The sequence below is a fragment of the Phaseolus vulgaris genome, chromosome 8, assembly GCF_051622355.1.
Source record: "Phaseolus vulgaris cultivar YP4 chromosome 8, ASM5162235v1, whole genome shotgun sequence".
Taxonomy (NCBI): Eukaryota; Viridiplantae; Streptophyta; class Magnoliopsida; order Fabales; family Fabaceae; genus Phaseolus; species Phaseolus vulgaris.
Genome location: NC_143505.1, coordinates 50,867,613 through 50,879,819, shown reverse-complemented (window position 1 = coordinate 50,879,819; position 12,207 = coordinate 50,867,613). Strand labels below are relative to the sequence as shown.

Here is a 12,207-nt window from a genome sequence, read left to right as displayed (position 1 = left end):
TTTAGAATAAATTATTTTTCTTCTTACTTAAAACACACGTGTAATGCATTTGTGCATGTTAAATGGTCTAATTAACATTAAATCATTAGATGCTTCATAAAAATGTTGCATGAACAACTTAAATTAATGTCTTTGGTTGCATACATTTATAATACATGCATTTTGTAATTAATCATTCCTTTACTAAGTTCATGTATAAAAGACCTCTTAGAAGAATGACTCTATCTTCTACTAGGGAGTTTTGTAAAGATACTAGCTAATTGATTATACGTAGATACAAATTGTAAGTCTATAGTCCTTTTTTTGAACATGATTCTTTATAAAGTGATGATTAATTTCATTAAGTTTGGCACATGAATGCAAAATTGGGATTTTTAGAAAGACTAATATCAATGCTATTACCATAAAGAATATGGATGTTACTCTTATAGACGTTGTAGTCCTACAACTATTTTTTTTTATTCAGGGCAACAATTAGCAGTTAATATGTACTGAACTTCCCTTTCTGTTTATTAGCTCATGCTACCAAGTCTCCTCCAATAAAGTGACATCCACCACTTGTACTTTTTCTTTTAACTTTTTCTCCAAAGTAGTTTCCATCATAGTAATATACTAACCTCCCTTTAAAGCAAAGATTAAGCTTAGTTGTTCCAATGAGATGACAAACAATTATTTTAATAGTTGTTAAGTGAATTTATCACGAGTCAAACTATAAATGAGCGCATAAAAAATAGTCATTCATTTAAAAATAGATTTTGTTTTCCACTTTCTTAGATTCTTCATCTAACCCAAATGAAGTTGTTGGATGTATTAGTATTTTTATTTCTTTAACATTATCTAACTTAAACTTGTTGATCTACTTCGTCTAGTGTATGTAGATTTCATTTCTTATCTATTTGATTTAGAGTCCTAGAAAGAATTTTTAGTTCACCGCCATTTTGAAATTATTGGTTAGAAAATCTTTTTGAAATGTTTTCACAAAACTTATGTGAGGATACAAAAGTACAATAAAAAAATAATAAAAAGATAATAAAGACTTACTTTTTTTTTTCTTTTACATTAGTTCACTCAAAGAGAGTGTTTATCTTAAAAAAACTCCTTTAGGTTCCTACCATAATCCTAATTACACAAATATTTTTAATGTTACTTTTAGCTTACACACGTAATTAAGTCACTCCTGATTATCATCTATATTGTTTTCTGAAATAAATAGCTCACATATTTTTTTCAATAGACTATTTTAATCTTTACAAAACAAAATTGAAATTAAGTAAAATATATTATCCAATATAAATAATTAAATATTTTTAACAAAATCGTACGGTGCTCTTTGTTTCAATTTTGTTTTGTTCTATTGAATTACATGACAAAATTTTCCTTTAATCACATAATCAAGTCAAGCCTAAACTAAATAAATAATTAAAATTTATTATCTTAAAAACAACTCATTACGTCATAAAAGATTAAGTAGCTAAACACTATTTTTTTAAATACACTATTACAAAATTTAAATACAATTAAAAAAATTTGAATTAATCAAATCAATAATTTTAATTTATTATGCATTTTTAAAATATTAAGGTTTAGAAATCACGTTGTTCATTTTTTATCTATATTTTTTCAATTTAATCCCATTATTTTTAAAGATCTCAATTATGTCCTTTTTTTTTCAAATCATTTTGGTCCCTTTTCTTATTTGGTCTGTGAATCTCACTGTCTATTGATCCGGGTGTGAAATCAAGTGAAAATCTCACATGAAAATGAAATGGAAAGACTTTACAGTCTTAGGATTAATTGTACAATATCACCACTTTCTCAACGCCTGTAGCATCAATGTAAATGAAGAATCAAATTAATTATTTAAAAATTAAAATAAATTAAAACCTTTAAAAATAGTAGAACTAAATTAAAAACAAAAAACGATGAAACTAAATATTAATTACAGTTTTATAAGTAGAATATATATAATAATAAAAGAAAAAAAAACTGAAGTGGTGATTTAAGTACTTCACTTTTTTTATACCTCTTTTATATAATTTTCCGTAAGACATTTTTTAATCCAAAGATTGAGACGAGGATAAGGAACAGATAGCATTGCCAACTATGAAAGAGAAAGACAAGACAATAATGGACAAATCATAGCTGATGGGAAAGTCCAACAAAATGGGATAACTTCATTGTACAATTGAGTGTTTCACATGTCATCCTCTCAATATATCCTTATCGTTTTCCCATGAATAACCACTGTAGATCAAAGGGATTTTGTACTTTGTGATCACTAGTCACCATTTGTTGGAGAGAAGAGAATCAAGAGATGGTTTGGTCAATTAGTGAGTACAACTTTAGTATTGCTTTCCCTACCATCTTTCAATTGCCTTGTTCACAAATGTTGTTGTTGTAATTCTTTGATATGATTCATTACTGTTGTTATTGATGTGATTAATTGTTGTTGTTGTTGTAATAATGTAGTTTAACTGCTGATGCATTTCAGGGTCCAGAGCAAGTTCACTTCTCTGTGCAAATGCACCTTTAGTGGCTTCACACGTCTATGAATCATGGTGGTTCTCACGCTTTTCGGGTCTAACCGGCTCCTCCTTAACAAGGGCTTGGCCAAAATTTGTGAGTTTCTCCAGTATTGTCCTGTGTTAGCTCATGAGCAAGTAACTTTAGCTGTTTCATGCCGTTGACCAAACATCACTTCATCATAGTTTTTTCTTAGATGTTTGTTTCTGATTTTTGTTGTTTTCCCTGTTGGGTTTTTAGATGGATTTGATACAGATAGACCGTTGCCGTGCAGCAGCATCATTGCCTTCCATCAAGTAAGTTAACGTTTGTGATATTACCTTCATGAATTTTGTTGAACCTTTTGATGTTTCACTTTAATTTATATAAACTTTTCTTTGTGTGGGAAGTAACATTTGACTACAACTATATCATTTTTCCTCATTAACTTTAGGGAGAAACAAACAGAGGGTCCTAGTTATTGTGTCAGACTCGATCGAGAAAACAAAGGTCTTGATGAAGGGAATATGGCTGAAACTGATGGCTATCAAAATTTGTTTGGTTTAATGAAACAGAGGTTTATGAGTTTCAAGAACCAGAAATACATGTAAGTGTTGGATTGTACATTTTTTCAGGTTTACAAAAAGTTGTCTCGTTGTTAATATAGTGTCTTATAAGCTGTATTTCTTCTAGACAGTAAAGAGTTGGAGCATTTTCAAGGTCTTGCTGAAGTTCAATCTCCAAAGGTGATAACAAACAGATTTATATACTCCATTTAATTTATTTGTTCATCTGAGTTGTTCATTTTAGCTTAATTTATTGGGTATGCTGATCTAACTGATAAATCAAAATACAGTTTATGGTAATTGCTTGTGCAGACTCTAGGGTATGCCCCTCTAACATATTAGGATTCCAACCTGGAGAAGCCTTTATGATACGTAACATTGCCAATCTTGTACCTCCGATGAAGGTATTAGCATAGTTGCTACCCTTTTTTTCTTGCCTAGTTAACTAATGGGAGCTTCAAACAAATATAAGTTTTTATTTTTTCTCATCATTTTTCTCTTATATTCTTCTGTTGGAGGGCAGAATGGACCGTCAGAATGTAATGCTGCTCTTCAGTTTGCAGTAACTACTCTTCAGGTATGCACTTATTTATAATGCTGTTGCCTTTGTAATAATGAATCATACATTGATTCACAATGGAAAAATAAATTGGTTTCTCTAAATTCCTAAGCCAAGAATTTAAGAACACGCTGTGTCTAAAAATGAGAGTTTGATTGAGGAATATCCCTTTTGTTTATGTGTGGGGTGAAAGAAGATTTGGAAATTTTATTCTATGTTGGTTAGCTTATTTGTGGTGGAAGGTCATACCCTAAATAACTGAGGAATTCAAAATGGTTGTTGAAATTTCTAGGTTGAGAATATATTAGTCATTGGTCATAGTAGCTGTGCTGGGATTGAAACTTTGATGAATATGCAAGATGATGCAGAATCAAGGTATCTCTAACTATTACTACTCTATTTTTATTTCACCATTAAAACAGTTCTTTTTATATCTCTAATCCTCATTAGTGTTCATTCATCCTCAAGAAACTTCATACACAAGTGGGTTGGCAATGGAGAACTTGCCAAACTGAAGACAACAGCTGCCACAGCTCATCTTAGCTTTGATCAGCAATGCAGAGTCTGTGAGAAGGTATCCATCATATACTGCATTATTCTTAGCCAAATTATGTGAATTTGCCTCTAAGAACTTAAACTTGTATTTGATGAAACATAGTAACATGTACTAGAAATAGCTCTGTGGCACCAAATAAGCTATAGTTTCCAAAGGCAGTTAAAGTGAAGTGCATTAAACTTTTGGCAGGAATCTATTAACCAATCATTACTGAACTTGCTGAGTTATCCTTGGATAGAAGATAGAGTGAGAAGAGAGTTGCTTTCTCTTCATGGAGGATATTATAATTTCTCCAATTGCTCTTTTGAGAAATGGACCCTTGATTTTAAAAGATGCAATGTTAAAGAAGAAGGGAGCAGTTATGCTGTGAAAGAACAAGATTTCTGGTGCTGACTTTGCTAAACCAAGAACCTTGAAACATTATACAACTCAATAAATCTTATGTTGCTAGAAAATGAATTGAAGACATTAGATGAATGATGCTTAATGCAGTGTCAGCTTTGTCATGATTGTAACAAATCAGAAGAAAAAGTCCCCTCTCTGTGTATACCAGTGTTTCTCTTCTTCTAAATCTTGTTTTTCAGTTTCATTACCCTTAATAAAGCAACTTTATATTTAAATGTTAAATGTCAAATTGATACTTAAACATGATATAACTTAATAATAAATTGTTGCATAAAGCTTAATAACAAAAGCTCTTACATGAAACTTAAAACTGTTTACATACTGTCTCTTTTATTTTCATAACATTTTCTATAATACGGAAAAAAATACGAGTTAAAACAATATAATATTATGTAAATTATGAAAGAATAGTGTAAAAAAGTAATAAAAAAATAACATGATTTCTAAGGTTAAATATACTTCAACTCCTCCAACTGATTTTTATTTTAAGTAGTAATAAATTTTTTCTACAAATAAATTATCTAATAAATTAAATTCTTTTAGTGTTTCTTTCATTGAAATTGGTTCTCATATCAGTTTTCTTTTTAAAACATGTTTAAGAGATTAAAAGCAGTTTAACTAGAATAAATTAGTTATAATTTTATTAAAAAATGAAACATGCTTTTGATAATATTTAATTTTTGTTTAATTCTTATAAATTATTTTTTATTTTAATCTTGATGCATAACATTATTTTTTAGTTAGTGTTTACAATCCAATATTATTGTGATGCTTTTGCATGTGAGAGTTATATAGCAATGAAAAATGTAAAGATGAAATTGAATAAACAAATAAAAAATCTATTCAAATTCAGATTTTTTTTTTAATTTTATACTTCCATACATAATTATAAAATATCATCTCATTTCTACTATTTTTTCTTAACTCTAAAAATTAGTATATTCAAATATAAAATTGTCTAATTAAAAAAAAAACGTTTTTTCTTTGATAAATGACATTATCAAAATGTTAATTTACTTTTACTTTTTTTTTTTTTATCTCATTTCCTAGTATTACAATCTCGTATTTATATTTCATGATACTGAAATAAATGGGTGGGACACTTTTGGAAAAAAAACACTGCAGTTAAGATTTATTATAAGTTTGATTAAGAGAAAAAAAATTATTCTTTAAGAAAATCCTTGAAAGTTAACGAAGATAAATGGTTGCTTTGTTAAGTAAGTTGAACAAATCATGTATACATAAAATTATTTTCTGAAGGAGTTAAATTAAAAATTATGGAAAATACACTTACTAATCATCACTTACATTTTTTTCTAGTTTTAAAATATCCATAAAATTTTATAGTTTAAGAAAAAATATTTACATATTTTCTTATTTATAAACAAAATTTAATGAGGTCTGTTTTAATCTTAATATTTATGGAACTTTTACTTTTTATTAAAAATGAGTTGGAGTAGTTTTGGAATGTCCAAACTCAATTCAACTTTAATTTAATTTGTTGAAATAACATTTTTAGAGTTAATCATATTTAGAGTATTGTTTATTTTGAAATTCAAAATTTCATCATAGATTTATCAACCATTAGAAAAAAAAATTAAATTATTCTTTATCTTGATTTTGTGAAAACTATTTAAAACTATTTTTATTAGGAATAATTTAAGATTCTGTTTCTTAATTTGATTGTTAACATATTCATTTTATTAAATTCATTTCATGAAAAACTTCATTTGGTTTTGCTTTGACGATTCCAAGAGAAACTTCCATATATACTTCTTTAGGGTTTGTTTGGATTGAGGTGGGGATTTGTGGGGAGGGGAGGGAGTGGATTAGAGAGGATTAGAAAGGATTAAAGAGGATGTGTGAGGTTGTTTGGATTAAGGGATGATAAAGTGGATTTGTGAGGATGGTTTATTGAAGTTTGTGAGTGATGTGATAGTTAAGAGATAATATAGAAATTATTTTAAAGGTGTAAAATGCAAATTTACAAATTTATCCTTATCATTAAAAAATATTTTAATAATGAATTATGATTTTTTTTTAAGTTTGAGTTAATTGTTTTTTTGCAATATATAATATTTATAATTATTCTTATTTTTTTAATAAATGATAATTTTGTGTTAAATTCAAATAAATTTATTAAATATATTAAAATTTATGAAAGTAATTTTTATTGTTATATACATTTGTTATTTTATATAATTATATATATTTTGTTGATATTATCATTTTATTTTATTATTTTTATTATTTATAATTATATGATGTTATTAATAGTATAATTAAAAATATTTAAAATTATTAAATAAATTTATGTAATATTTAAATTTGTATATTGTATGTATATAATTATAATAGTACTAAAATAAATAATACTGTTAATATTTTGAATAATTATATATTTTAAAAATAATGTACAATTTAAACGTAGTAGCATGATAAAATTCACATATTTTCATAAATATTATGAAATATTAACTACCAACAAGAAAAAAATTATATTTTATTTTTTATGTATATTTTTTCTCTCAATTTGTATCCAATAAAAAAAAGAAAATAAAATAATAACTTTCGCTTATCATTAATAAACATTAGATTAACATGAAATAGTCGGTGATTAAAATAAATAAATGAAGTCATTAAATTAGAATCCTAAATGATGTGTCATGAAAATTTAAAAAAATTACAAACATAATAATGTCCAATAACACATTAAATTTAACTGACAATCAAAATAAGTTCAACATAAAAAATAATAATAACACAGTAAAAATACAATTAATGTTCTTTATTGAGTTTAAGCTCGTGAAGTGTATCTTCGATTCGGTCCAAACGTGTGTGGATATTTTGAATTCCCCCCCCCCCCCCAAATTTGTGTTAACATTGCCGAATCATGGGGGATCTCGGGTTGAGGATGACCGCCTGCAACATGAGGCAGTGGAATGTCTTCGTGTTCTTGTTCATGTTCATCGTCAGGCCTTCCAAGTTGCCACACACCATTGACCTCAAAGATATTCATTTTCTTCATGGTTTTTTCCCCGAAGAAGTTATTCCACCCTAACATGATTGATGACTCTCCCATCAAGTTGATGCCATATAGCAACATGAGGTGTGTGATTAAACTATGGAAGAGGCATATCATTGTCACGACATTTTATCATATGTTGCATGATATAATGAGGCCAATTAATCATCACATTACTTTTTAGGCACCATAACATGAAAACATCTTCATGAACCAACTGCGAGAAGTTGCTCCCCCGATGACACAACATGTGCACCCATGTGTAATGAAGTAGTCTATCATTCATAGTTAAACTACCTACATTTCTTATATTTTGGCCGTGCACCTCTTCTCTTGTCATGGTTAATAGGGCTTGTTGACGATCAAAATGTATGTCCTCAGGGATGGTACCAAGGGTTAACAAGAGACCATCATATTTCAGATTCGCCACGTTCATCCAATCCCTATGTCTAATTATAATCTTGTGGGTGCCAATCTGAGTTGCAAGATAACCCTGTGTCGTTAGATGGAGATTTGAATAAACAACCCTAACCATATCCTCATAATATGGTAGTTTTATACTAAGAAAGTTTTGCAATCCTTGGAAGTTCAAATATTCTTGAAACTGAAAACCAGATGTGGCAAAAAATGGGAAATCTAAGACTTTTGGAGGTATGACTGGTCTTCCATGAAAATTTTCCTCAAATGCAACCATCTGACGTTTCGTTTGGAAATACCGGGAATAATCTAAAACACCCTCCCTCCTTTGTAATGGGATCATAGGAACTTCATCATCATTTCTTCTGCTTTTACCCTTACCCTTGGGCATTTTTTGTCTCTTCGTAGATGAAGATGCCATCGATAAAGAAATTCAAACCTATGATGAAAATGTTACGAAACAATGACAAAATAATAGTATATTAGAAAATATCCTCGCACATAAATTTCAAATGAAAAACAGTTCAACAATAATAATATAAGAAGTACAATGTTTGTCTTAAATTAAAAGTAGATTGATTAAATTACAAATTGAAGAACATAAAAATATAATTAAACATAATTTATTGACGCCGAGTCATGATGTTAAACAATTTTGCCATTCTTCGCTCTTTCGGCATACCAAATACTCGCATTGCAATAGCTAGATTTTCACAGAGAAAGTCATAGCATTGGTCCATGACTGCTTCATCTTGAATATTTAGATCAATTAGCATGGACCAAATATCTGAAGGCGAGTATTGATATGAACTCTTACAACGATCATTTTGTACGTGTTCACCATAATAGTCATTCCGTCGTTTGATTTCCACAGCGATTTCTTGTGATGAAGTGGCTTGTACACGAGCAATGGCTAATACCTCATCAACGACATCGTTACCACGGTTCATGGAAGCGACACAATTTTGCAGGTTCGTATTCAACATATTGAACTGATTCTCAATTACATCCACCATGGGGCCTTTTCTCTTTGATCCCCTAGATGACGATGTCCCACCGGATGGTTGAGAGGGCGCAGATGGAGTATTACTTGGACTGTCTGTTGATTGAACATGCGCTACAGGTGAGCATGGAAGTTCGTGGTCTGCAACATTAAACTCTGGCGGCTCCGATATGTAGTCCATGTTATGATCGCCTAGGTCCACACTTAAATTTTCCGTGTGCACCTGTCTAGATGCCAATCGGGTTGTCCTTTGACCACTTCCAGTGGCCCTGTCGTTTGACCACAACTCCTCCATAAGATTGTAGTGCCGAATGGATTTGGCACGCCACTTATCAGCAGATGGTTTCGCCTACAAAAAGTCGGGTGTTATTATAATAACAAATTAAGGGATATTGTCATATTTAATTATTGGATATTGTCATCTTTAATTATTTTACCTGAATCAAGTTTTCCCAGACTTCGTCCTCAGCCTCAAAACATTTTGTGGCTTGGTTCCAACTAAAACCACTAAGACCACTAAATAGGTTGTGGACCTCCCGCCACCTGTCCTTCAAACATTTTTGTTGGTTCTTTACATTATTTTTCGTAATGGCAAGGAGTCCAGCCTCATGTAATGCAAGTACAATGTTATTATATCCCTGAGTCGTCCAACTGCCATCGATTCTCGACCCTCGTCTTGCCTCGTCCACCATGGCATTAAGCAGGATAAAATCCATATCCGTGGTCCACTTTGTTGTTTGTGTGAACCCAATGGATGAACTTAGCTGAACACTTTTACTACGATTCATCTAAACAACCATTATGAAAGTTAGGACCAAATAGAGTAAGCATAATATAAAACAACATTTACTACAGTATCAATTGTTTACATAATCTTGCCACATTTCATTTGCTATAGTGTCCCTAATGTGTGAACCTAGTCTATGATCATCGTCACGGACTTGAGAAGCTGAAACTTGTATATCTTGTTGCAACAATTCACGATCCACTTCTTCTATTAAAGAGTCATCATTGTCCATTCCGCGAAGAAAGTTATGCAAAATACAACAAGCTAAAATAATATTTGTCATGGTATGCAAATCGTAATGTGGCTCGGTCCCACTAGTTATAATTGGGAAACGTTTTTTCATGACACCAAATGTCCTTTCAATTACATTTCTAAGCGACGAATGACGATGATTAAACAATTCTCTTGAATCCTGTGGTCCTCTTCGAGAATACTCTTTCAAGTGGTATCTAACCCCACGATAAGGTGTTAATATTTGTGGTTTTAACATAAAACCTGCATCGCCAAGATAGTATTTTCCTACAAACATTCCAAGGAAGCATCCATTAGTTATGTATATTATCACCTTTGTATCTATTGTTATGAATTCTCAAACACCTTAAACTTGCCTTCTGGAATAACCAAAGGATCCTCTCCTATGAAAGTCTCCTTCAATATCCTCGAATCTGAGGTTGTTCCTTCCCACCCAGCTAGAACATACGTGAATTTCATATCCAAATCACAAGCTGCGAATACGTTTTGAGTTGGCCAATCTTTTCTTCCTCGAAAACGAGGTGCATCAGCACGTGGGACCTTCACACGTACATGAGTGCCACCAATGGCCCCTAAAAAATTATAATGGTAACCAAAATTTCAGGTCTAAACAAATACAAATACAAAAGACATTATGAGAATTGTAAAGGAAATTTGTAATAAACAAACCTTAAAGTAAGGGAAAAATCGATTGTTGAGTAAGATTTGGGGTTGGACATCAATACCATCTGCTTGCTTTATGAATTGTCCTTCCAACATCAAAATTGCATTTAATACGTTGTGAAAGTGACAAGAAACTGTTTCTCCAGACCGATGGAAAAAAAAATGAAACACTTCGATTCTTGACGTTATGTCCAATAATATGAAGAAATTTAGCAACTTGTTCTTCAACTGTTGAACGATATGCATCCTTAACAACTTCGGTTGCCCTAATCCGTTCACATAATTGAATGAAAGCTTCTGGTCCCATGCGAATAATGTCACGAGAACGTTCGGTGTGCACCAAATACTCCATCAATTCTTGTCTACGACGCTCTTTTCTTGGTTCAAACTCAGTAATAGAGTTCGTTGTACCACTTAACATACGCAACAAATTCAAACCAAAAGCAATGATGCAAAGGATCATCACTGATGTAAGTTCAGTATTTCTTTTCAATTGTTCTTGTGTTTTTGAAATTAGATTCATGTTCGCACGAGTAAGATCATTATAAATTGCAATTGTATCCTCAAATTCTTACATGTCTTCGTCGTCCCAAAGTGGTTTCCAATTGTTCTCGTTATCCATGTAATCTTGACCTTGCCATTCACAACCATAAAATAGTTTATGGATACATGTGAAATAGTTTATGTTACGAATAACTCTAACCACTTTAAGTTAGAGTTACTATAATAACATTAGGGTTAGGATTAAGATTATGATTAGGGTTAAGTGAAGAATACTAATAGGGATAAGATGTACTTTAATTCTTATAATTAAATCTATACACAAGTAATAACACTACCAATAATAAAAAGAAGTAAACACATAATAATAAAAAATGTAAAAAGTAAACATATAATAATAAAAAATATAAAAACAGTAAACACAACAAACACATAATAACAAAAAAATATAAATAAAATTGTAAAAATTAAAAATAGTAAATGCATAAAATAAAAAATTAAACAGTAAAGACATAATAATAAAAAATATAAAAACATTAAACAAATAATAAAAAATATAAAAGCAGTAAACACATAATATAAAAGAATATAAATACATTTATAAAAATAAATAAAATTGTAAACACATAATAAAAAAATGTAAATACATTTATAAATATTAAAAACAGTAAACACATAATAAAAAATCAAATAAAAGTCTAAATATATTTATAAAAGTTGAAAACAGTACATACGTAAAAAAATAAACAACAGAGTAAAAATTAAAAAAATGCAAATTCAATTATTAAGATTAAAAACAGTAAACATATAAAAAAAATTAAACAGTATCTTGTTAATAAAAAAAAATAAAAACAATAAAGACATAATATATATATATATATATATATATATATATTTATAAAATTAAAAACAATAAAAATAAAAAAAACTAAACAGTAAACACAAAATAATAAAAAATATAAAAACAGTAA

At 29.7% G+C, this 12,207-nt stretch overlaps 1 protein-coding gene and 1 pseudogene across 8 annotated transcripts; one reads left to right on the top strand and one right to left on the bottom strand.

The window, feature by feature from the left end:
- The first annotated feature begins 2,083 nt into the window (after positions 1-2,083).
- Positions 2,084-4,803, top strand: LOC137824412 (beta carbonic anhydrase 5, chloroplastic). Of its 8 annotated transcripts, none has more exons than XM_090293558.1 (10): positions 2,084-2,330; positions 2,492-2,619; positions 2,764-2,819; positions 2,957-3,109; positions 3,196-3,248; positions 3,359-3,472; positions 3,592-3,645; positions 3,920-4,002; positions 4,096-4,201; positions 4,373-4,803. In XM_090293558.1, exons 6-10 carry the CDS (start codon positions 3,362-3,364, stop codon positions 4,574-4,576), a joined length of 558 nt encoding a protein of 185 aa, XP_090149684.1. In that variant the 5' UTR covers positions 2,084-2,330; positions 2,492-2,619; positions 2,764-2,819; positions 2,957-3,109; positions 3,196-3,248; positions 3,359-3,361; the 3' UTR covers positions 4,577-4,803. The 8 variants fall into 8 exon arrangements, with proteins under 8 accessions (XP_090149684.1, XP_068486150.1, XP_068486149.1 ...); XM_068630049.1 differs by having other exon boundaries at positions 2,119-2,330; positions 3,200-3,248; XM_068630048.1 differs by having other exon boundaries at positions 2,119-2,330; positions 3,200-3,248; positions 4,078-4,201.
- A 3,850-nt stretch (positions 4,804-8,653) lies between these two features.
- Positions 8,654-11,258, bottom strand: LOC150025640 (uncharacterized; annotated as a pseudogene).
- Between the last annotated feature and the right edge of the window lie 949 nt (positions 11,259-12,207).

What these genes read in the sequence shown, in the direction of transcription:
- LOC137824412 (XM_068630048.1), top strand. An exon ending in CTGAAGTTCAATCTCCAAAG is followed by an intron (nt 3,249 to 3,358) that starts GTGATAACAAAC and finishes ATCAAAATACAG; the next exon opens with TTTATGGTAATTGCTTGTGC. An exon ending in TTGCAGTAACTACTCTTCAG is followed by an intron (nt 3,646 to 3,919) that starts GTATGCACTTAT and finishes TGAAATTTCTAG; the next exon opens with GTTGAGAATATATTAGTCAT.